Genomic DNA, 685 nt, shown 5'->3' on the forward strand with positions numbered 1-685 from the left:
TGTTGGCTGGTTTGTGTAATCCTGTGTCTGTGAATGGAATTGTCCTGGTGATCATCTCATGTTGTTAGTCTTGAAAGTGTTGTCTAAGCCGGTGGATGCTGCGAGGACAATGTGTGTGCCGTGGCGTCCAGGTGTACGCTGCTCGAGGAGAAGTGCAGAAATTCACAAACCGAAGGAATTCTCGGTGTTAAGACATCTTATGGACTGTCTGTAACCTCAGGTTAGCGAATTTGCAAGAACAGAAGTAGAGGAAGCCAATGCCTCGCGCTAGGTCCCCAGGCTGACGTCTGTGTCGAAGATATGGTGGAGAGGCAGGGACAAACCGAAAGAGAACACGGTGTTAAATCTAGATGGATGCTTTACTCGTGCGATGGACAATGGAAGCAAGACCAAAAAAGGTGTAAAGACAATTTTTAAAACAAGATGTATGAAGCGAGAGAAATAAAGGGGAAAACGAGATCGACCTACCCCCACGACTGTGCTCCCCGCTGACGCTCTCCGTGTCGACAGATCCCCTCAGCTGCCCTGTGTTCGCTAGCAGGCCATGCAGACCTTTGGCGAAAAGAACACGTGAATTTCTCAGAATGAAGTGCTGTCTATTCTTTCGCATAGTGTGCCGGATGGTCTATGAATTGAGAGGGAGATCGAACGCTAAAGGGAGAAACAGATGGAGGGAAGGAGAGGG

The 685-nt window shown here is 48.8% G+C and overlaps 1 protein-coding gene across 1 annotated transcript in view; it reads right to left on the reverse strand.

Moving 5' to 3' along the window:
* LOC119590996 overlaps positions 1-685 on the reverse strand; it is a gene marked incomplete at its 5' end in the record, with an annotated part of 2,015 nt that overhangs the window by 1,051 nt on the left and 279 nt on the right. Inside the window, 1 exon segment of the mRNA XM_037939729.1 lies at positions 469-552. Within this exon segment, the coding sequence (XP_037795657.1) occupies positions 469-552 (84 nt within the window).

This window comes from Penaeus monodon, chromosome 28 (assembly GCF_015228065.2).
Source record: "Penaeus monodon isolate SGIC_2016 chromosome 28, NSTDA_Pmon_1, whole genome shotgun sequence".
Lineage (NCBI taxonomy): Eukaryota > Metazoa > Arthropoda > Malacostraca > Decapoda > Penaeidae > Penaeus > Penaeus monodon.